Source organism: Cryptotermes secundus, unplaced genomic scaffold (assembly GCF_002891405.2).
Source record: "Cryptotermes secundus unplaced genomic scaffold, Csec_1.0 scaffold582, whole genome shotgun sequence".
NCBI classification, from domain to species: Eukaryota; Metazoa; Arthropoda; class Insecta; order Blattodea; family Kalotermitidae; genus Cryptotermes; species Cryptotermes secundus.
Window position 1 is genome coordinate 53565 of NW_019724752.1, and position 22895 is coordinate 76459.

Below are 22895 nucleotides of genomic sequence, written 5' to 3' on the forward strand. Positions count from 1 at the left end.
TTCTTTTTTATCATATATTGAAAATAGAAGTTAGTGGCTAAGCATGACATAACAATCGCAGAGATGTTTTAGACACAGCATACATGGTGTCACTTCCAAAATGACAGTATTCCATGAGAACCTCAAATCTAAGAACATACTACACCAGTACTCCTCCACTGCATCCAGACCAGCTCTGGAGACCACCCAGCCTCTTTACCCTGAGGGCACAGCATCCAAGGAATTAAGTTGACCAATCATCCCTATCTAACACCAAGATCATGAATGAGTGGAGCTATACCTCCATTCACAAAAGTCTTCATTGCACAGTATTAATTAAGTACAGGGACTTTTACCTTTTTTATAGGTACAGTAACAAATACCCTAAGATGGCTGACAACAATTTTTGCAGTTTTATAAAATTAATATAACATTGTAAAGTGTGGTTGCCTTTCACCTTCTGTGTAATAAAGAACTTCTTAAATTTCTAGCAGAATCAAGATCAACTTTTTTCACAATCACAGTATTTTCTTGTACTATGTATACAAATAAGAAAGAAAAAAAACGATGTTGTCCATTATTAGTTACTGATATACACAAAGCCAGATTCAAATCCACACATTTATTCTGGCACAGTAAAAACAAACAAATGTACAATAAGAATAAACCATATTTATTTAATTTACTTCCACATTCAAATATGTGAGAAAGAACTAAAATATAATACAGAAAACATGAGGAAAGGTGAAATTAATACTATTAACACAACATAAATTAATTACAATAAGACTAACTTCTAATGTCATTTCAGAATTCACACTTAAGTAATAACACTTGGAAATAATATCTCCCTGTCAAGGCGCAGCAGAGAAATTAAATGACACATAATGCTACTGAGCTTTCAGCATAATGAATATACTTTTCCAACAGGTGAAAGATATCTGATTCACTGAAATGGATGGATGGATGGACCACTCTAGTTACAGGAGAGATAAAAATTTATCTGATTCATTATTGAGATCAGAGAGAAAATTTGATTGTTTAGTCCTCTTATCGACCTAGCAACCGCTACTTGTCAGCGAAGTCAGTGCCAACTTTAGCGGATAAAGGGTGTCGCCAGGTCGGTATAGTTCACTTGCGGACTAAAACCGTGGAGTTTAAGTTCAAGTCCTCTTATCTCCAAGTATGAAATTAATATATGATGCATAACTGGGTCGAATATATGAAGTAACTTGAAAGCAGTAAAAAGTATACTAACATATGAAACCATTGTTCCTGGGTCTTGTGAAAGCTTAATGTCACAGATTTAGTTTCGAATGAGAAGGCAGTTCAGAATCAAACCAAAAATGTCAATAGCAAAGAACTTCAAATAGATCTCTTTTCCACATTGTTTCCAACATTTATATAATATAATAAGTAGTCATACTTCATACACAGCCATCTTCAAACACCCACATTAAAAAGTGGTACATTATAGCACTAAAAAGGAAAACTGATACTTGATTTTAGCTTTTCATGTCCTACCATCAACAACATAAAAGAAATTTCTGAGATGAATGGCTGGATATAGTCTGTTTGATAATATAAGAACCCAACTGAAGTTCAAAATATGAAGGTCGAGGACGAGAGAGGGAAATGGCGGGCACAAATAAGTCACACAGGAGGTAACACAATTATGAAAATAGTAACAAAATTCAAAGCCCACAGAAGGTGATTGGGATGGCCAAGGAAATGATAGTTCAACTAGGACACATTAGCCTAATATCTATGAACAAAGATGTCCTAATACTAAGCTTTTACTCATTAGCATGGTGTACAACCAGACCTTTGGCTTGGTGGTATTTTCCAAATAATTTTAGCCCTTTGATTACTTAAGTGCTTCTAACCTGGACATACAGTGCCAATTATAAGAGTGACAGGGGATTAATACAGCCTTAGCAATGCAGTCAAATGTCCAAGGTTTACTTGCAGATTTCTGCGCTTCACTATGTAAACAGTGCTTCAAATGTTATGACATGTTTGCCTTGAAGATTAAGTATATTTTTAGTAGTAAAATAACTTATAAATTTACATTTACTGACACCAGTTAATGTCACAAGTTCCTATGTTTGGGAAATTTTAAGTATCCTATTATTTTCGATTCATGAAACAAACACACTATAAATCATTTCAAATATGCATGTTTTTCGAGAATATTGTTTCTTTCTCTTATTACCTGCAATACATCATGACAGCCAGCCACCTTGGTGTTTTCAATTTTTTTTTCACACAAATGACTTAGATCATTAAACAACATTATGATACTGGAGTAATTTGCATCGATATGTTCCACCAGTTTTCCACGTCTGTGTACGATGGACCTTCAGACTTGAACTGAATGCTAATAATGCCTTTATATTTTTTTCTTTTTCATCACTACACGACTCTTCAACAACAAGGAAATTTAACTCACGAGCATAATGTGAAATATAAGAAAATGATGATCCGGTAACATTCTTCATGCAGTATATGTCAAGGTAATGTAGCGAAGTACAGTGCTTGAGAATAGCCTCAATACCCTTGTCAGTAATACCTTCAACAAGAGCTAGGGACAGCAAATGAAGATGTCGACAGTGTAATGCAATTGCTGCTGCACATTCGTCATTGACACAGCTACACCCTGCAAGACTCAGATTCACTAAGATTTCGAAATTCCCATTTTGGTACAACACAAGCAACGTATCACTGGACAGATGCTTTGCTTTATGAAGTCGCAGAGATATCAGGTTTGGCAGCGTGCCAATAGCACTCATTCCTAGGCAGAAAAGATAAACTGCCCTATGCAGGTGCAGTATCTTAAGATTCACGCAGAGTGAAAGCTCCTGTAAGGAAAGAAAACAATTCTTTTTCAAAAAGTGTGCAATTACACAATAGAATATGCATCAACTGTAGCAATGAGATGATGCCTAGCTTCCTTTGCTAGTGACACTCATTAAGTGTCAACAACTGCAGTTATGTCACTCAGCAGCATAACACACCAATAAACTTGGTGCAAAGACTTTCTCAAATACAATTCACAGTGACCATTTTACCTTTGAAATAATACTGAGTACCATTCTGTAGACTAGTGTTTATTGCTAAACACCAAACAACAATGAAATCCATCTGACTGCTAAAACTGGCACGCATTACCTATACAGTTTTGTGTTTGGGCCCCTACTGTGCATACTGTCATGTTCCTGAATATATTACATATACAGTTTTGCATTTCGGCCCTTACTGTGCATACTGTCATGTTCCTGAATATATTACCTATACAGTTTTGCGTTTGGGCCCCTACTGTGCATACTGTCATGTTCCTGAAGACATCAACTACGCAGTTTTCTTAAGGTCTACATAAAATACTAGGGGCACGCGGTAGCGTGGTTGGTTGAGGCACTATGCTACAAGCCAGAAGGTCGTGGGTTCAAGTCCTGATGAGATCAGTGGATTTTCTCAATTGACCTAATCATTCCTGCCACACTATGGCCCTGGGGTCGACTCAGCCTCTAACACAAATGAGTACCAGGAATATTCTTGGGGATAAAGGGTGGCCAGCACGTAAGGCTGACCTCTGCCACCATCTATGAGCAGATTGTCTAGAAAATGTGGGAACCTCAACATCTTACAACCCTATGGGCCTCCACAGCCTGTTACAGGGATAGCTTTACTTTTTGTTTACTCCATAAACTACTGCAATGTAATAAAATCATTAATCACTTATGAGGAAACCACAATTCTGTGCCTGATGGCCACAATTTTTTAAACTAAACTATGTAGGGACTTCAAAAAGCAAGGGCAAATTATGTTATACTGAAATGCACATCATATATACAGATACATTATTTTTACAGGTAGTCACCATCTGTCACAATGCACCTTTCACATCTTTTGACAAGCTTCTATAGTCCAGTATGAAAAAGTTTTTGCTTGTTGTTGAAGCCAGAAATGCATCCTCTTCTTCACTTTGTCATTGCTGTTAAATTTTCGTACTCGCAATGCTTTCTTAAGCATGCGAAACACATGACAGAGGAAGTGAGGCCTGGGCTGTAAGGGGGATTATTTATGGTCTCATATTTCAGTTTCTGAATGGTGGTAACTGTTGCAGCAGCCATGTGTGGTCATGCATTGTCATAAAAGAGGAGGATGTCTTTGGACAGAAGTCTGTGAATTGCAGACTTCAGTCTTCTTGCAGAATGGTGCTCTTCCTTATACTGCTCTCTCTCCTTTCTCCTGACAGTGTTTTAGAATTGGCACACTCATATTCCAGAACAATGGTGCCATAAGTTTTCTGGCAGAGGGCGCTCACTTGAACTTTTTCTTGGCAGGAGAGGATGTGTCACCATTCCATGGATTCTTTTAGTTTCTGGTTCATAATAGTGAACCCAGGTTTCAACCCCTGTGATATTGTGTGCAAGAAGCTTTTCACCCTCAGCATGGTAATGTGTTAAGAGAGCTCTGCAACGCTGCAAACACGTCAACTAGTGTTCATCGGTCAACTGTCTCAACACCAACCTGGAACACAGCAATGTTTGAGAGTCTTACGGGTGATGTGCAGATCCAACACTGATGTTCAACAAAGTAGCAACAGTGTCCCAAGAAATCTGTGTATTCTCACCAATAAGTGGATCCACGTGAGCAATGTTTGCATCACTGATGGCTGTGCATGGGCAACCTGAGCGATGTTCATCACCGACAGATGTTTGCGGTTCTTGAAATCTCTCTACCCTCTGGTACACTTTCCTTTCATTCAGACAGCTTCCACAATACTGCTGAATCATTCATCTGTCCATTTCCCTCACTTTCAGCCCCATTCTGACCACAAGAATCTCATTACAGAACACTGCTCTTCTCTGGTGCAATTCTAGTGAGGTGGCTATGAAATTCATACTGTCATTCAAATCGCACCTGTCCTGGCGTCAGTTACACACTGCCAGAACGTGCCCTATAGATGTCTCTACAAGCTGTAGAAGTTTCACAAGGTTCTGTCCAATCTTACTAAATATTCAGTCAATTTGCCCTTACTTACTAAAGTCCCCTCATAGAATGTTCTCATTCACCTATATCATTAAACTCTTAAATACATACTCCGTGGTTTTAGTCCTCAAGTGAACTATACCGACCGAGCAACCACCACTTGTCAGCGAAGTTAGTGCCAACTTTAGCGCATATAGGGTGTCACGTGGTCAGTGCAACAAATCCCCACGGCCGTTAATTTCGGTTTTCTAGACCAGAGCCGCTAATAGCTACTCAATTATCCTCACGAGGCTCAGTAGACCCTGTTCCAGACCCACTACTTCTCAGAAAATATGGCAACACTGGGAATCGAACCCAGACCTTTGGAGTTTTAGCCAGGAACTCTGACCACTAGATCACAGAGGCATAAATAAAATCATCCAACCGTTCTGATGACAGTGAGGTGCGCAAACATACCGCATTCCAGAAAATACTTCTTCATATTCAGGGATGCTCAAAATGAAAATCTTAATACCAATTTCCTTTCATTCACACAATCCCTACATTTGCTGGCATGGGTAGTCCAACCTCTTGGTAAACTTCCTTGAGCTTTTGGACACACACTTTTTGTGCCTTATGACACTTACTATCTACACTATATACCGTTAAATGGTAGGACAACAGATGAACTGGCCATGATTATGAATTGAATCAGGACAGCTGGTATCATGGCCAAGATCTGAACCAAGCATCTCCCAAATACCAATATATTAGCCCATTCAGACTGTGTCAAGAAACGGTCTAATAATGTTTTTATAATTTTATTTTATTTCATTTCAATATTGGCCTGACCTTCATTGCCCCCCTTCCCCCCCCAATCCTCAGTCTACCAAGTCAAACCTTGCCCAGTGTTTAGCGAATGAAGATGTATGGGGGAGGTGGTGTACTGACCCATGTTTTCTTGACCTCAGAACTAGTTGGGGTGAGTGGTCAGCTTCACACTCCGACCACTTTACCTCCAGGTACACCTTGGATAGAAGGCTGGGTGGGCCCCAGAGCCAGTCTGGATGACATGGAGAAGGGAAAATTCTTGACCCTCCCACGACTCAAACACTGTCCCCTTGGTTGCCCAGCCTGTGTCCAGTTCCTATATGCCTCTATAAACTCATGACAACCAGCAGCAGTTAACCACTATTTAGAGTATATCAGAGCTGCTCAGGACAGGACTCATTATATTTACAGACTGTCATTACCAAGTGGCATTCAGTCAGAACATATCACTGTGCAGTCTGGTAGGTGAATACTTACTCAGTGCAACATGCTACAGCCATCTCCAGGGGTTAAGTTTGTAGAATCAGAAATAAGCACAAGATGACCCCAAGGTCAGAAAATGGGAAAGAATGGATAGTAGACAGCTTTTACAAGGGGCACACTAGCTTACTGTCACAAAGTGGGAAATGTACCAGTGAGAGAGGATGGCCTTTTCCAGGTTCCAATGTTGTTTTCAGGAGGAAAATTAAAATTGTGTGTGTTTGTGTATGTGTGTGTGGGGGGGGGGCATTTATCTCATAGGAGGGAAATTTGATTCTAAGAACAGGGGCAAGATGGCCCTTTTCAGATCTCCGGAGGAGAGGAAGTGAGGAGAGCACCTTTTCCCATAATGGCATGGGTAGAGGAACGTTGTTTTGTAGGACGTAACTATTTTGCCCTTCAGGAAGTGGACGGATGAGATGCTTTCATGATCTGCTCAGGGAGACCTCACCCTACCTGTCAATGTTGGTGGTGAACTCAACCTGTATTGCCGTGCATAGAGTATCACTGCAACACTCCATGAAATATTCAATTACCAAACTGCCTTGTGTAGGAATGTGTATCATGTTTGCTTCTTAGAAATTAAGTGACATGTCAGCCACCTCCATTAACTTACAGCTGCCACCAGTAATTGCAAGCTTGGCCTTGGTTCTGCGACTGTAGGTGGGACGGGATTGAAAACGATTTTCCTAATGAAGAATACAGTCTTCTGGATTACGTCACTTAGTTAGTTAGTTAGTTATGGGAGAGGGTGGGTTTCCCCATGCACTGAGATCTGTATTGGTCCATTGTGCTGCCCTCTATGATTTCTACCAGTCTCTATATCCTACCGGTACTGGTGCTTACCATCAGTTCTGCCCAGCCAGCGAGACTGGCTCTACTAGCTGAGAGGTATCTATAATACTTCCCCCACCTACCAGAGGTATTAGAGACTGCTGTTGGGCGGGAAACGTCCGGTAATTTGGCTCAGTGACCTCCTTTGGAGATATGAGGTTCTTTTATGTGCCGTAAAGCTACGACACGGGACCCACGGCTTAAAGTCCCTCCTGGAGGACTTGTTCCCTGAATTTTTCTGCCCTTAAAATTTGACGACCTCCGCCAGGTATTTGAACCCGCGTACTACGAGTCATGAGGTGGGAACATTACCTCTAACCTACGGAGGCCGCTATTATGTGACTTAGTTCGGAGACAACTCAATGTTCCCAAAGAACACATTGCCCCTGTCTTCAGGGATAAAGAGTAAGCCAAGAAGAAGCAGGTAGCAAGAGGAGTGGACCAAAGTCATGTTATGGCTGATGGTCAGCCAGTCAGTCTGTCTTGGTGTTGAGCTCCAGTCTGAGGCTGATGACAGGTTGTTAGTCTCTGTAGAGGTAGTTACAGTTCTGTCAGTGTGCGATGTCCTCTGATGAGATGATGGGCTTGTCTTTCACAAAAAGTCATGCTAACTACATTTACAATTTTACACGTGTACATTATACACACTTCATCCCTTGTCAAATGGAGTGAAACCTAACTAATTCGGAATTTGCGATAATTTAGACAACTTTTTTTTTTGTGCATCATGACCTCGATGATCACATTGTCAGTACCTAAATGTTTTTCAAGATAGATGTCAAAACTTATATTTCAGAATTTTATGACAAGTAAATTTATTTTCTGATATGACATCTAAGTTGTAAAATAAAGCTGTATTGTCTAAAAAGACATGCGAAGTTTGTTTCATAGCTTCCCTGAACATATTTTCAGTAGAACTTCCACACTTCAGTCATTCACTAATCTGAACAAGGGTTCATGCCCAATTAGTCTGAATTAGTGAGGTCTTACTGCACACATATTGTTACTCGTAACACTGAAATTGTTACATGTAGGCATAATACACTGTAACAATGTCTCTGTCAGTTGAAGCTTACTACAGAGCATAATGTCCTATGCCTTACAGTGCTTTGTAAAGGGTTAATTTAAGGCTACCATGTACCTGCTGCCATTCAAATTGGGAAAAGTTTCTAACAAATGTTATGAAGACCTTGGCTTTTATCATTTCTATGTGAAATCTTCACATAATTCTATCAAAAATTATGCTGAGATAATTTTCGCTACTTACACTGGGAATATGAGTGAACTATATGTGGAATACTGGTCTGATACAGGCCAGTCAAAGCTTTAAAGGAGCTAAGAGAGAGCCAATTAAGAGTAAAGGAAGTGGTAACTTGACTGCAGCATGAAAAGTGTACAAGTCATATAAGCGGGATTAAAGGAGCAAGACAGTGGGAAAGGCCAAGGAAGATAAAGGGAAAAGCTGGGGCCAAAACAGTCCGTAAGTTTCCAGTCAAAGGGATCACTGCCAGCTGCTGTGTGCCATGTCTTTTAGGTAATTTCAAAGACTGGAGAGAGTCAAGCTCACAGATTGGTGGCAGTAACTGTAACTACTTCATTACCTTGAAAACATCATCTGTGAGTTTAGAAGCATCGAACTGGAGGTGAGTGAGAGTCCTCCAACGTTGCTGAAACAAAGTTTTATAAGCACTCTCCCAGTCTTCCTTCTGACCACAACAATTTTCTCCGCTGATCCAAAGTTGAGCAAGGTTGTGACAATTAGTGGCAATATTTTTGATCTGTCTAGGTGTTAGAAAATGATTATGGCTTAAATGAAGACAAGTGAGGTTGGGCAGGAGGATGCCGAGATCATGATAAAACTTGTTACTGCGGATGCAGACTTCATTTAGTTTGAGACGTCGTATTTTTGGGCAGCATTTTATCAATCTATTTAAATGTCTGGCATGCAATAATGCCCATTCCCACGAGTTCAGCACTTCTGACTTCGAACATCGTTTAACAGCCACGGATTCCACTGAACGATTAGTTGTACATAACTGACTTATCAATTCTTCGACATCATCCCTAAAACAAGACAACAGAGAATTTTCATTAAAAGCAAGAAAAAGGGCAGTGGACAACACAATCTGTATCCCTTCATGAATTTGATTTCCTGTTCATAATGATCTAGCTTTTCAGACTGCACAATCAAAATACATACTTTCCCACCTCAAAATCTTCATAAATATTTATGCTGCTTTAATAAATTAAGCTGCAGTTAAAGACTAATTTGCTTTGAAGAGTCTAATGATATTTGCTGTTGCCAGAGTATTAAAATTAGAACTGCATTCGGTAGTTTTGTATTACTGGGTGACTCAAATAACCTAAAGATACCATATTAGCACTGAACACCCAAAGCCTAACCTCAGAAATCACTTCAAGCAAGCAGAACAAGGCTAGGATTTTGGTTTTGTTTTTAAAATGTTAGGCATACAGTAAAAGTAAAGCTATCCTTGTAACAGGCTGTGAAGGCCCATAGGGTTGTGAGACGTTGAGGGTGCCACATTATCTACACAATTGGCTCAAATATGGCAGTAAGGTTGTCAGCCTTACAACTGGCCACCCTTTACTCCCCAGGAAAATGATTTAATTAATTTCGGGTACTCATTTCTGTTAGAGGCTGAGTCAACCCCAGGGCCATAGTACGGTTGGAAGAATTAGGTCAATTGAAAAAACCCAATGACCACGTCAGGACTTGAACCCACAACCTTCCGGCTCGTAGCATAGCGCCTCAACCAACTACGCCACCGCATGCCATGTTAGGCATACAGGTCTACTTTGAAAAGGTTAAGCTTTTGGTTTAATTCTACAAATAAGTATCTAAAAACCTCGTGTGGTTAGTTCTTGGGTTTTGCCTTACAACAAATAGGCTTCCAGAGCTGGCGGCACTAATGTAGCAGACGCATGGATGCAAGTTGGGAAATTACTTGGATCACCCATTAAGACACAACTGTGGTCTTCTGGGAAGCAAAGGCATCTAGTTTGGTAGACAGTTACCATCGTTCTGCAGAAACCTTCTGCCTTCATCACATTACAGAAGATTGCCGTCTTAAACTCTCATTCCCAGAATCCAGTACAAACACTTCAAATGACATCACAGCAACCTGTCTTGTGTAAGGAAGAAGAGGTAAAGCTGTCCCTGTGCTTAACTCACTCAAGTACTATGCCATGAGGACATGGGCGAGTGAAGGTATAGCTCCACCATTCTTGACTTCAGCTCTAGATGGATGGGAGGCTGGGTGAGCCTCAGAGCATGTCTTGATGCTGTGGAGAAGAGTAAAATCTTGGGGCGCCAGGAATCGAACCTGGGTCATCCATCCCGTAACCCATTACTACACTAACTGAGCTACCCTGGCTCAATTTTCACTACAACAGTTTTACTGAGTGTGTAAAATACTTCCCTTGGTTGTGGTATATTTTGTGGGTTAGTCATACTGTAGCTGTTCTAATGCTTCAGGCTGAAGATACAGTTTGTGATCTTGGTTACGATGCTAGTTCTGGAGGAATATACCCCTTCCAAATTCAGGGTGACAGCCAGATGTCTGTAACCTAAGGAGGCAGCTATGTTCTTGTCAACATTGATAATCACCACCCAGACCACAGCAACATAACCCTTTAGTTATGGAACCTCACAGGTAACACAGGTAATGTTTTAATGAATGAGGCTACAATAGCCGGATGTCAGAGTATGTGCGCTCATGTACTCACCTATTTGAGATGATCACTTCAGCAAGAAGAGGAGATTTTGTAAGTAGACACTTGGCATTCTCTGTGGATAATCCATCTCCACTAAAACAGAGTTTCCTCCAAAGGACCGGACTGTGAGCGATAAGGTACCATTGTTTACAAACTGGTGCAACTGCCATGCTCAACTCTCGCACATTAAGGTAAGAGAAGATCATAGTCAGCAGTTCATTCGGAAGTCTTGTGATACTGGGTTCATGCTCAAAAGTTTCATTTATAGAATGGGTAATATCTGTTGATACTGTCTGTAGTTGTGGAGTGAAATTAGGGATGCCACTCGAAGCCCTGCTTCTGGAAGTGTCAATCAGCACATTTCTAAGACAGTACTTGGTCTGAGTGCAATGACTCATTTCATGTACAGAGGATGCTTCTGTCATGGACACATTTTTATCTGAAGCATCACGCTTCTCACATTTTCTGAAATCAAAAATGGTTCGATTTCGCAAATGGTAGCGTACATCTACATCTGGAGAGCTGCTGGCCCTGGTGTCACCTCTGTACATTCCCTCAGGTAGCTCAGGGGAACTCACTCTTACGCCTTCAGACCTAATTTCCCTTTGGTATTTCATTCGTTTCATTTTCTGAAAACATAAATCAATATCCCTCACAAACATGAAGATTCATATTAACCCTTCCTACTCTAATCCTGAAGGCCTATTATATGGTCTTGGAAGCACATATAAATGACAATGCTCTCTTCAGAATATCTAGAGTATATAAAAACAAAACATCAGTGACAGCAGATAACACGTTTGCTTGTTATTGGCTTATAGTTTCAAGAAGTAATCCTTATATAGTATACAATACCCTCCTTCACTGCAACAACAGTATGTTAACTCGATCTGTACTTTGCCAAATGTGACGAGAATTAACAATATTTACTGAACTGTGAACTGCATTTTTAATTCATCTTGCTACCTGCCTCTCATTTGTTTGCATACCCTGCATAGACATTCTGAATAAAGTATGCATCAAAATGGTCAACAAACCAGCTCTTGGAGTTACTCCATAACCTTTCCGTGCACCCATAAGAGTGTTCGTTAGTGCGCAGCGGACTGACACAGTAAAAGCATAAGACATTGATTTCCTTTAATGATCAACACTTTCCTGAGCTTTTGTGGCCTGTGTCTAACTGCAGGTTTTGAGATTTACCTTCAGCTGTTCCAGCGTTTCACCACACATTGTGGTTACCATCTTCAGAGTCAGTGTGAAGGAAGAGAAAGTGAATTGATTCTAAATCTCATAGTGAGACAAGGGTGGGGGGGTGTGGACACATCAATCACATGGCACCTTCCCATTGGATAGCATGAAGCTCCATACCCCCACCCTTATTGCCGCTGCCAAGACCAATGAATCAGTCCATTTCCTCTCTCTGCCTCCATTTCCCTTAAGGAGGTGACTGCATTACAGGCCAAAGTTTTCAAACAGCTTCAACACACGAAATGGCTAACTCCCTAAAGATGAAGTTACACTTCATATAACTAAACATACTTACATCATTCATACACGTACATTCTAAATTTTATATCAAATATTACATCACATTACACCTTTACTCGGGATAATCTACCAAGTATAAACATTTAATGACATATGTTTAAACAGCCATATTGTTGTTGTTGTTGTTGTTGTTGCTGTTGTTGTTGGCGTTAATGCTGATCTCTTCCTCTAAGTCTCCAAGAAAATGACATCCTTTGACACATCATGTCAGATACTACATACAGCCCCTTATTCATTACTGTGTTGTGTTAATGTCAATGGGCCATGCACTAGCACAGCTGGTTGAGATGCTATGCTACAAGCCACAAGGTTGTGGGTTCAATTCCTGATGTTATTCCACATTTAACTGACCTCATCCTTCCAGCCACACTGTGGGACTGGGGTCGACTAATCCTCTAAAAGTAACGAGTACCAGGAATCTTCCTGGGGGGTGGGAGGGTGGCCAGCACATAAGGCTGACAACCTCACCACCATCTGCGAGCCAACTGTCTAGAAAGTGTGACAGCCTCAATGACACTCAACCCTATGGGCCTCTATGGCCTGTTACAGAGAGATAGCTTTACCTTTACCACAATGTCAACTGTGCTAGACATACAGCTTAAGAGAAACGAGAGAGTGAGTACAAAAGATGTACTGGAAAGGACAGGGAAGGAAACGGCCACAGTCTGCTGCTTCACATTGTCTGAAGAACTAAAATAAAAATGTAAATTGGACCAATATGGCTTGTCTTCCAGCTCAGACTTAACTCAGGACGTACCAAACAGTTATGAATAATAACACACATTCAGTAGTTCGACAGATTACTTTGCTACTATGAAACTAGAATATAAAACTTACATTAATTTATGTTAATACTCTATTAGTGTATACTATGGTCAATGCCGTATCACCGTAACATGACGCATCCTCTGGAGAAAGATGGTCTTGATTTGAGGGACAGCTGTAAATATAAGTATACTGAATAAGTCAACAAGTGGTCCTTCAGTTTGGGCCAACAATACGTAACTACAAAACTGTTAACCTGTTATAAGATGTTACAGTCTCTCTCAGGCTATGCCAGATCCTCTGGAACAACCTTAGCAATTTCACAGGTTCAATGTGCTTACTTACTCCCACCCTGTTCCTATGTACCTGGTTGTTTTTGAGTTTATATCCTCCTGTAGGCCATTAAACAAGACTGTAAAAGGCATATCTGGCAGAACAAATGTACAGTGATGTGCTAAATGTATTCATTGTAATAGGCCAAAAGATATATATATAAATAATTATACTCTTATGTAAAATTATATTTCTGTCAAATGTCTATTTCTATAAACCTGTAAATTCAGGTAAGAGGAAAGCTGATTCAGTTCTCATGGGGAGTATGGCAAGGCATGATTTGGCTGTATACATAAATAAAAAAATACATATCTTTACATGACATTAATTTTGAGTTATAATCTCTTAACTATTACCTACAAAAGTGAAAAACTAGGAACACATTAAAGATTAAACCAGAGTGTGTTAACTATTAACTTTCTTCTTACTCTGCACACAGAAATTTTCTGCAAAATGTATTTGCATCAGCTACATTTTCCACAGGTGAACACTGTCCTGTGACCTGCAGAACTGGTGGCAACGTATCCAGTCACGTTCCAGTGTTGGCAGTCAGTACCTGTATGCAACTCCACAAAACTTGTACCGCTGATACAAACTGCACTGGAAGAAGTCTCACTCTTCTCTGATTTCTTTTGTTTCTGTTCATGCAATTGCCTGCCAGTATTCATCTATTCAGGTGACTATCTTACATAACAAGATTCCTCTTCCTTGATGTCTTCTTGCAGTTTTCTTAGGAGATGGGCTTACGATTCTGAAGCTTTCACCGTGACACATCAGTTTCAAGTTTTTCTATGATCTTTTCTTGTCTGGATTTCTACAACTGATCCACTGCACACAATGACTATGAGGAATGTGCAGCTGTCTCAACAGAACACTCTCTCCAATCTCTGAATGTGCTAATCCTCCAACTGTGTCAATTAATTTCAAATATGAGAGAATACAAAAGTCTCACATAGAATTAGGGGTTATGACATCCATGCAACTGGAAGTAAACCTCTGTCCTGGATGAGTCTCATCTTGGCAATAGAAAGTCTTCAGCCTCAAAACCAGTGCAACCTGGAGACTACATAACGCGGGTCAAATAAAGGAGGAAGACTTGAGTAATCCTGCCCCATTCACTTCATAAAACTTGACAGCAAGAAATGAACAACAAACAACATGCCATGTAGGATCACAACTACTGGCCTAGGACTCAGCTGTCCCCACTAGTGAACAAAAGACAGCATCTGGGATATCCTGATGTCAGTAGCCCATGTCAAAGCTGTGCATGACCTATGAACTTCACACCACATGGGTACAGTCAGCAGGTAACAGGCTTTAATGTAAGGTGTTCTGACTGTACATAAGGTCAAGGATCTTAACAGGCTGAAGCAATGCACAATGGACCCAGTGCAAGGACTGAGTGCTTGGGGCAACTGGGGGTTATCCCCCTACATCAGTACTTAATATTTACCCAGGAACACAAGGTACTGAAAACATTTAAGCCAATTAAGGAAGATGGTTTCCTTTTTGCTTCTAGATCATGACAGAGCCTCAAAATACCCTGCTAGATCAGTTTTTAAATCAATATTTATCCCAATATCCTTGAAGGTTACATACATGCTGTCACTGCATTGGTCACTTTCTCTTAACTCCACGATCAATAAAGAGTTTACTTTGTGACTATCTCCAGGAACCGTGGCTCTTGGTGACCTCCTGTTCAGAAGGATGCCTCTGTTGCAGACTATTTCTGTCACATCATTCACTGACAAAGACTCTATTAGTTCTGAAATGAATCATAGATTTTTGATGAGTGAGTTTATTTGCTCCAGCAGCTCATGCCCAAGAAAGTTTCACGGGTTTTTGTTGATTCAAACTGTTCTTCGTTGATATAGTAAACCAATACTTGCCAGAAATGACGGTTTGATCACTCAAAGGGGATTTAGTTTCTTTGCTACAATGTACTGAAACAAAACCTTACACACATCAAGTAAAGTCAGTTCACGCCCTTACTTCTGTAAGTACATTGTTATGTTCGGCAAACTGTTTCTCACACAATGAAGTTAGCATACTAAAGCAGTCAACGAGATGCAACAATTACTTTTATCGATAATCCTCAATGTCCTCACTTCCACTTGCCTCTATAGCGCTGAACACTGTACAAACAAAGCAGATGAACGGTGCAGGAAAAGCATTCCCGTGGAGTAGGCTGTTTTCGGCTTTCTGCGTCTTCGTTTCAATCACCGACTGTACAAATCGTTGCTTTTGTATGCTCGAAACATCTGTATTCAAAACAATATGGTAGAGCTATAAAAAGTGGTTCAAATAGTAAATTTTCATTCTGAGTGTTAGAAGTACGGGTTTTCTGGCTCTTCTTATTTTACGATTATACCCTAGGGTAATGGGCCATTTTTGAATGACACGAAAGATCCCTACACTTACACTTACCTCACAAATATAGCTATTTATTTCCCATCAAACTACTTCTTCATTTTCCTTCGTGTTCACTCGTCCCGCAACATGCTTACGTTCCTGTACTGCCGGAAACGGAACTGCAGTCCTGCCACTAGTGGCAGAACGCCGGACCGGTGGGTGTGCGAGCGAAAGAAGGCGGGCAGACGTCCGAATTCAGTTAATCTGTACGGTGGCAACGAACGTGGATCGTTCGCTTTCGACCAGTTTCATTCAGAAAACATTGCAGGAAATACACTTCGTGTACAGCGTGGAGAAGAAACACTAAAAATGTTTCCTGTTTCATGCTTTATTCTTGTTCGTCATTTGATCTTCTCTTTGTACTTTTTGAGTGGTCAAACGATATCGCAGAAATTGTGGGCTGACGTCTGAACATGTATATGGCATCGGATGAATTCATTTTATAAACCGCATTGAAAGAAGAAAAGTGCCTGAGAAGAAATCGGAACTACCCGGTTGGCTTGGATGCCAGGCGTTGAAGCCAATCATCGTTCTTGGCGGCAGGAATAGGAGATGAGAAAATTTGGAGTAGGTACGCAAGAAATGCAAGTCAGCATCAAGCATCAGCTGCGATAACAAGAGGTAGGAGTCACCAAACAGCGAAAGAAACTTTCAGTAATGAGACATCCGTGTCCTTTCGCTTTGTGCACATCTACTTTTAAAAGAGTTCAAATAACTGCTAGAAAGCTCCATCTTACCATGGTAATTTTTGTGCTTGTTCACAAGGACACAGTTCAATATGGAAGTTCAGAAATGAACCTACGGTTACACAATACTTTCATAATATCATATACCATAACAATAACGGGAAAGGTGCACAGGGTATAAAATATGTTATTAAATTTTCTTTACAATTGTATTCGAAATATTTTTCGCTAAGGAACCGGGATAGTTCAATCAGTATAGTGACGGACTACGGGCTGGAAGGCTGGGGTTCGATTCCTGGCAGGGTCAAGAAATTTTTCTTTGCTCCACAGTGTCGAAACCGGCTCATGGGCCTATTCAACCCCCCCTGGGGTACACCGGCCGGAGCGTTAAGTTGGCTACTTACCTCCATCTAGTGCCAAGGTCGAGAACGGTGAAGCTAAACCTCCATTCCCCCGCACGTCTTCTGGGCATGGCGCTAAATTAAGCATAGGGACCATTTTACCTTTTTAGTACAGCACTCGTTTATCTTATTAGTTAAATATAAGGAGCCGGGATAGCTCAGTTAAGTAGCGTCTATGCTACGGGCTGCACTCGGAAATTGGGATTCGATTCCCGGCAGTGGAAAATATTATTTTCTGCTACACGTTGTTCAGATCGGCCCTGAAGGCTGCCAAGTATCCTGTACAACAGGTAGCGTCAGTTCTCGCCCCATGGGTAAAGCGGCCAGAATGTGACGCTATCATTCACCTGCATCTTTTGCGAAGGTTAAGAATACACGGAGCTATAACTCTACTTTCTCAAATGTCTCCATGGCTTGTTGCTTCATTAAGCACAGGAACAAATTTAACGCTATCAAAGATAAAACATTTCATACAGTTCTAATTCATGCTGCATTGACTTAAGCAGAATTAAAAGTTGCCTAACATGAGGTACTATGTAGGCATTTGCCTGGAGTTACGGAGGAAAACCAGAAAAAAAGCCACAGCTTCAACAGTTTGTGTCACGGCCGAGATTGGAACCGTAAAAAAAAAAAAAGAGGTAAAGCTATCCCTGTAACAGACCATGGAGGCCCGTAGGATTGTGAGACGTCGATGCACCCACATTTTCTAGACAATTCGTTCACAGATGGCGGTGACGTCGGCCTTACGCGCCTGCCGCCCTTACCCCCATGAAGATTCCTGGTACTCATTTCTGTTAGAGGCTGAGTTAACCCCAGGGCCAAGCGGCCTCCGTAGTCTAGAGGTAACGTTCCCACCTCATGACTCGTAGTACGCGGGTTCAAATACCCGGCGGAGGTCGTCAAATTTTTAAGGGCGGAAAAATTCAGGGAACAAGTCCTCCGGGAGGGACTTTAAGCCGTGGGTCCCGTGTCGTAGCTTTACGGCACGTAAAAGAACCTCATATCTCCAAAGGAGGTCACTGAGCCAAATTACGGACGTTTCCCGCCCAACAGCAGTCTCTAATACATCCGATAGATGGGGGAAGCATTATAGATACCTCTCAGCTAGTAGAGCCGGTCTCGCTGGCTGGGCGGGACTGATGGTAAGCACCAGTACCGGTAGGATATAGAGAATGGTAGAAATCATACAGGGAAGTACAATGGACCAATACAGGTCTAAGGGCATGGGGAAAACCCACCCTCTCCAATAACTAACTAACTAACCCCAGGGCCATAGTGCGGCTGGAAAAATTAGGTCAATTGAAGAGTCCAATGACCTCATCGGGAATCGAACCCGCGACCTTCCATCTTGTAGCATAGTGCCTCAACCAACCGTACACCTCTCGAATACATATGAGAAGCGTTACTGCCTCATTCAACTTACTGGGTATACACTGACTCTTTACGTTAATTGTATTGACGGTGCAGTAAACATTCCGGCCTGCTGGAAACTGTTCACACGTGGCCCTTGAACCACCCTGTACGTGACACTAAGGTGAAATATAAAGTTACCGCGTCCTTAATTAAGGAATCACCGCGCCATGAAAACGTGTGAGGAGTGAAGATACAGCTCAACATGTGATTAACCTCGGCACTAGATGGGGGCGAGTGGCTAGCTACACGCTCCGGCCGCTCTATCGCCCATTGGGTAGGAGTTTCAGCGAGCACCAGAGCCGGTCTCAACACTACTGAGAAGAGCAAACTCTCTTGCGCTTGCTGGAAAAGGAACCCCAATTTCTCGGCCATCCAGTCTGTGCACTGTTACTATGTTGACTGAGCTAACACCTCGTACAGAATCCTGTCGCCTAACAACAGTTCTAAGGAGGTTAAATGGAACCTCTGAGGGACCACCCCAAAAACGTGGTTCTGAGGGCAGACGAATTACAAATTGTATTTCAAAAGACTTTGACATGGCTCAGGTATACAGTTTCTGTTTTCTCACCACGGACCTAGGGGGTCAAGTCGCGGTGACCTAGTGTGGGAACTGTCGTGGATGCAGTTGTATTGGAATACGTTCTTCCTCCTAATTTCTTCGGCTTTCCTCTGATAATAATCATTCCACCATCACCCCACATACTTCCGAACCGATTGTCTGGAAAATGTGGGAGCCTCGACATCTCACAACCCTATGGGTCTCCATGGCCTGTTACAGGGATAGCATTACCTTTTCTACCGAACTTGGCCGAATTAGACCAGCTTCAAGTAAAGATAAAGTATCTTGCAGGAGAGCCGTTTTATCCGCAGATATTGACGATTTCCATCTCTGAGACGAGAATTAGTCTCCATTTGGCTCGTTTTAACAAGCGAAAGTTATTATGCAATCAACATAGGCCAATCACTTAACAACGCTGAGGAAAAAGCAGTTATCAGGGACAGAACTAGGACCCCACACATGGAAACCATTTTCTAGTACCGAAAAGGTTTAGCTATCTCTTCCGAAGACAAATTTCTGTGCAAGTCAAAAGACTCAAAATCCTGTCTTTCTTGTCTGGCCTCTCCGGTCGCCGGACCCGAACTGCGGTGGATACTATTCTTCTTATGGGGACACCTGAAGGGGCATGTTCATGCAGTGGCTCCCGTGAGTATCGGAGAGCCCCGAGGCAAGACTTCAAGCTCTTCTGACAAAGGCCGGTGCCAGCATGTTAAGGCCTGTTCCCGATAATTCCGTTCGGCGCACTGCAGGTCTGCCTTGAAATTGACGGAGGCGGATTCGAACACTCATTGTAACTACGAGGCGTCCATGGCTTGCGTCATTTGACGGTGACTTGTATCTTGAAAACTAGACGTCAGAGGACACGACGTTTAAAATATCAACTTCGTTCTTAGCAAGGAATCGCACTAGGGAGAGCCTGTGCACGAATTTAAATTCATCCTGTATTTGAGATTGCAATAAACAGGCGCAATTTAGAAAACTGTATAATACAGGAAGAATGTCGTCTTCTGGGATGTGGCGCCGTGTAAATCTTGTGTGGATCGACGTTTCGGAAGAACGTATCGTCTCCATCATAAGGGTGGAAAAATCCGCAAGCGAGAAACCAGCGTGATGAGGTTTTTGAGAAATTAATTGGGGGGACACCTCGCTAACAGCTCACAGTTTAACCACTGCTCATATCAGATTTTATTATAAGCGAGTTTCGGCAGGGTTTTATTTTACAAGTATTAAAATAATTCATGTCCTTTAAAATCTTTAGATCACCTGTACACTTGGGTTTTGATAGTGTGCGTCATTTGACGGTTACGTGTATTTTGAGAAGAAACAGGACGTATTTTGCACAATATTTTCGACTTTTCTTTCACAAGGAGAGCATATGCGTAAATTTTGCTTAACCATATGTATATATTTGTGATTTACTAAATATATAACAATATTCCGGAGTTTGTCTCCAAGAGTCCATTGTTACAGGCTCCTATATAATTCAAACTTTACACCGTGGTTGGGTGAGAAAGGCCGAAACATGTCATAGAAGTAGCATTTATATATGAATGACAAATAGCACACAACAGTCTACGATGTCTGCAAGAAATTGCACCTTCAAGACGATCTATCTATCTGTCTATATTTTTATTGCTAGCGGGGTGGGACTAAGTCCTTTCTACTGCTGCCACTTCTGGCCTATTGTACCAGCCCCAAATGATAGGTGAGGGTGATTGTGGAGCAATTGGTGGAATGAAGATTGGCAGGGGAAACCGAAGTACTCGGAGAAAACCTGCCCCAGCACCACTTTTCCACCACAAATCCCACTTGACCAGACCCGGGATCGAACCCGGGCCGCCGCTGTGGGAAGCCAGCGACTAACCGCTTGAGCTATGACGTGGCCTTCTATCTATCTGTTTGTCTGTCTGTCTGTCTATGGTTCTACAGCTCTTTGCTGGACTTTGGCCGGTTTTTCAGTATCTCGATCTTTTTACATAGTCAGTAGGACTCCTTGGACGGGAGATCAGCTCGTGACAAGGCCGCTACCTAAACACAGAACAACACAAACACAATAAACGCAACACAGACATCCATGCCTTGAGTGGGATTCGAACCCACGATCCCAGTGTACAGGAGAGCGAAGACAGTTGATGCCTTAGACTGCAGGGCCACTGTGTTCGGCGCAGTTTCAGGACTGACATCTACAAACTAAATCGCAAACTAGCGCAACAGAATGCAGAAATATAATATTGCTCTGCGTGTTTCTTGAGCCGGCCGTTCTCAGTTGAAGTGGGTCTGGTCAAGGGCTGTAGGGTGTGTTAGCGCCTAAGTCAACAATGCATCACCTCCAACAATGCAGCCACTGCCCCGCTACTTGTCACACAAAACCCAGAGGCCAAATATGAAACGCGGCCCGTTCCTTAATTTACAATGTAATCCTGTAAGATTTTACTCAGGCCTACTTACAGTTTAATGACGCTGTTTATAGCTCGGACGTTTTATCGTTAAATTACGGGATAATCGGCGAATAATTGGAAAATATTTATCTGGAAGAGGTCGTGGCCTGATATGAGGTATTATCCCGGGATTTGCTTGCAGGGACAGACGAAAATTACGAAACAAAGGAACATCAATGAGAACAGTGCGTATCCCTGACCAGACTCGAACTGGACACCTCCTGAATACAGGTCTGAGCGTTACGGTTTCACTAGCCAACTCGGGAATAAACCAGGAAAAGTGAAAAGCATATCTGAAGCTATGTTGTGTTGAGTTGCTGAGTTCATTAAATAAACTACGAATGTGAAACATTTGTCTCTTCATCTTACGCCTTCTTTACAAGACATGCGTCTCCGCAAGGCTGCACACGGCACATATGAACACCGCTCGGGGAAGATAATGTTTAGCTCTGTGCATTCTTAACCGAGGTTCTGGTCGCTGAAACCCCGGTTACAGAGGCATAGGTACCCAATCTGAATGAGCTGCTTGGGTATCAAACTGCTGAGACCAAATGGAAAACCTCAGGCCCAACCTCAATTTTGCTGAATCAGGTATTCTGATTCCATGGAATCATGATGTAGGATAACAAAGTTGTCACTGTGCTTAACTAATTAAGCACTATGCTATTAAGGCGTATGGGGGAGTGAATGTTTAATCCACATTTTCTTGAGCTCGGCACTAGTTCGAAGTGAGTGGTCAGTGTCACGCCCCGGCCGGTTTACCCCAGAGGATAGAGTCCACGGTACCCGTTGTACAGGAGGTTGGGTGGACTCTGGAGCCGGGCTGGACGACGTGGAGTAGAGAAAATATTTACTCTCACGGGACGTGAACTCCGACCCCTCGGTCGTTCAGCTCGTAGTCAGTTACTATACCAAATACAATGTCCCGGCTCCTCCATAATGTCGAATATATTTCGAATGTTTTAAAATAAGTTTAAAGGATTCCGTTACTGCAGTTTAATTTAACTGTTTTTTTTTTACTTTTATTTCCTCATATGCGCCAACTAATATTGTTGCTGGATACGGAATTGTCTGTGAGATTTAAGTTGAACAGGAAATGGCCTTAAATTAAGGTCATAAATAGGCCATACGTTTTGTTACAGTATATTGTTCACTTAAACCTTCATTTTTGTTTACTTACATCAATTCAGTTATAATTTATTAAACATTCTGCGCCTGTCTATTTTATAACTTAAATAAATGAAGCAAAAAAATTACCAAATAAGTTACAAACATGTTCTAGGCCCAAGTGCTAGAAGTGGTAATAAATTTCGTTAGAATATAGGCCTACGTTTACGTTACCAATATTATTTTCCGTCAAATTGAAAATCTCCATTTATTCAGTCTTAACAGTTTCGGTTTCGTACCTTGTTTATCTTTTAAATTGCCTTTATTTTATCAGCTCCATGTAACTTCGTAACACAGAGATGCACGTGCGTTTGGTTCCCATTTACCTTTGTGTATCAAG

The 22895-nt window shown here is 41.6% G+C and overlaps 1 protein-coding gene across 10 annotated transcripts; it reads right to left on the reverse strand.

Moving 5' to 3' along the window:
* Window positions 1–707: 707 nt before the first annotated feature.
* On the reverse strand, window positions 708–22895 carry LOC111862905 (F-box/LRR-repeat protein 7-like). 10 transcript variants are annotated; one of them, XM_023848737.2, is made up of 6 exons: window positions 22795–22895; window positions 15560–15740; window positions 13219–13321; window positions 10846–11462; window positions 8700–9162; window positions 708–2840 (listed from the first exon to the last, which is right to left on the reverse strand). In XM_023848737.2, the coding sequence occupies exons 4-6, from the start codon at window positions 11457–11459 to the stop codon at window positions 2265–2267; spliced, it is 1653 nt and encodes a 550-aa protein (XP_023704505.1). In that variant the 5' UTR covers window positions 11460–11462; window positions 13219–13321; window positions 15560–15740; window positions 22795–22895; the 3' UTR covers window positions 708–2264. The 10 variants fall into 10 exon arrangements, with proteins under 10 accessions (XP_023704505.1, XP_023704507.1, XP_023704501.1 ...); XM_023848739.2 differs by lacking the exon at window positions 15560–15740 and adding an exon at window positions 16982–17053; XM_023848733.2 differs by lacking the exon at window positions 22795–22895 and adding an exon at window positions 15907–16021.

Excerpts from the sequence above, each read along its gene's own strand:
- LOC111862905 (XM_023848732.2), bottom strand. Across the intron at positions 9,163-10,845 it reads GAAGTGATCATCTCAAATAG|GGATGATGTCGAAGAATTGA; the intron begins GTGAGTACATGA and ends GTCTTGTTTTAG. Across the intron at positions 2,841-8,699 it reads TCACAGATGATGTTTTCAAG|GAGCTTTCACTCTGCGTGAA; the intron begins GTAATGAAGTAG and ends CTTTCCTTACAG.